At 51.2% G+C, this 1,411-nt stretch overlaps 1 protein-coding gene across 3 annotated transcripts in view; it reads right to left on the reverse strand.

Moving 5' to 3' along the window:
- Cndp2 (carnosine dipeptidase 2) overlaps positions 1–1,411 on the reverse strand; it is a 17,059-nt gene that overhangs the window by 3,571 nt on the left and 12,077 nt on the right. For all 3 annotated transcript variants that reach the window (XM_021214307.1, XM_029547169.1, XM_029547168.1), the window contains one exon: positions 989–1,073. In XM_021214307.1, coding sequence (XP_021069966.1) covers positions 989–1,073 — 85 coding nt within the window. The remainder of the gene's footprint in view (positions 1–988; positions 1,074–1,411) is intronic.

Genomic DNA, 1,411 nt, shown 5'->3' on the forward strand with positions numbered 1-1,411 from the left:
CTGAGGGAAGAGGCAGAGGGCGGGATGCTCTATCAGACAGACAGTCTGAGGGAAGAGGCAGAGAGTGGGATGTTTGGCTGGGGCAGTGCATAAGCAGTGCTCCGAGTTGTCCTGACTCTAGGAACTCAGGCGGCCACAGCACACACCCCAGCCATGTGAACAGCAGGAGGCCAGGGGTACTTGGGTCCCTGATGCTAGTGAGTCAGCTAAGTAGCCCCAAGCATGTGAGCAGGACCACTACTCACTCATTTTCAGAGACTGAGGAGCAGGTGGAGTGCTTAAGTTAGCTCCCTGCTGTACACCAAGGCATGAACCTGAAAACCCACAGTAGCAGACCAGCATTTCTTTATGGTGCACATTGCGTAAGAAACTAGGTCTGCTAAAGCTGACAGGGAATCTATGAGTGGGACAGAGTCTCTGACTACAGATGCAATGTCACTTCACCTGTGGGAGCCCTCATCCTAGGATGCGGGTGAGAGAAGGGAATTTACAAACTACACGGGGGAGGGGAGCAAGAGCTCCCCTTAGCTTTATTCTAGAGGGACAAAGGAAGGAAGTTGTGGCTTTTACTCTACAGGGTCTGACCAGCAGGGGGACCGAGTTATGGCCCACTGGATCAGACCAAAGGAGATGTCCTCTGAGAGATGTAAAATACCATGTCCAGAAAAAAGAAAAGTGTGCGGGGGTCCTAAGGGTCAGGCTGAGCAGGACCTAGGGGCATCCTGCTGGATACAGGAGGGAGGGTAGTTCTAGACATGGTGAAGAGGCATGGGATAGATGCAGGAGGGACAGGAAGTGGGCAGAGGCAGAAATGGAACGCAGGGTCCTTTAAATAGAAAATGCCCAGAGGAAGGGAAGTTAATTAGAAACACGGCTGAGTAAGCCCATGAACACACTAGGCATGTGCACAGATAGTTTAGGAAAAAGTACCCTGCCCACTTCCCTAAGGAGAAAGTGCTGACCCAAAGAGCACCAACCCTGAGCTCACCCATCAGTGAAATGAGATCCGTCATGGCCTCGTGCACTGAGCCTCCATATACCCCAGAATGGAGGTCTTTGTCACTGCATTCCACCTGGGCAGAAACAAAGGTCACTTTATTTGGTGCCTTAGTGGGAGCTTATTTTAATTATATGACATTGCACTGAATAAAGGACACTTGTAATACTGACAGTTCTTCAGTTCAAATCTGCTTCCTCAAGCATTGAATCAGGACATTTTCCAATTAGAACATCCAGACACCAGATAGACTCCTGATGTGCAGACCACATGTGCACTGGGAATGCTGGCTGCATGTACACGGGGGATGCTGGCTGCAGGTGCACAGGGGATGCTGGCTGCATGTACACAGGGATGCTGGCTGCAGTTGCACAGGGGATGCTGGCTGCATGTACACAGGGGATGCTGGCTGCA

Source organism: Mus pahari, chromosome 15, assembly GCF_900095145.1.
Source record: "Mus pahari chromosome 15, PAHARI_EIJ_v1.1, whole genome shotgun sequence".
Taxonomy (NCBI): Eukaryota; Metazoa; Chordata; class Mammalia; order Rodentia; family Muridae; genus Mus; species Mus pahari.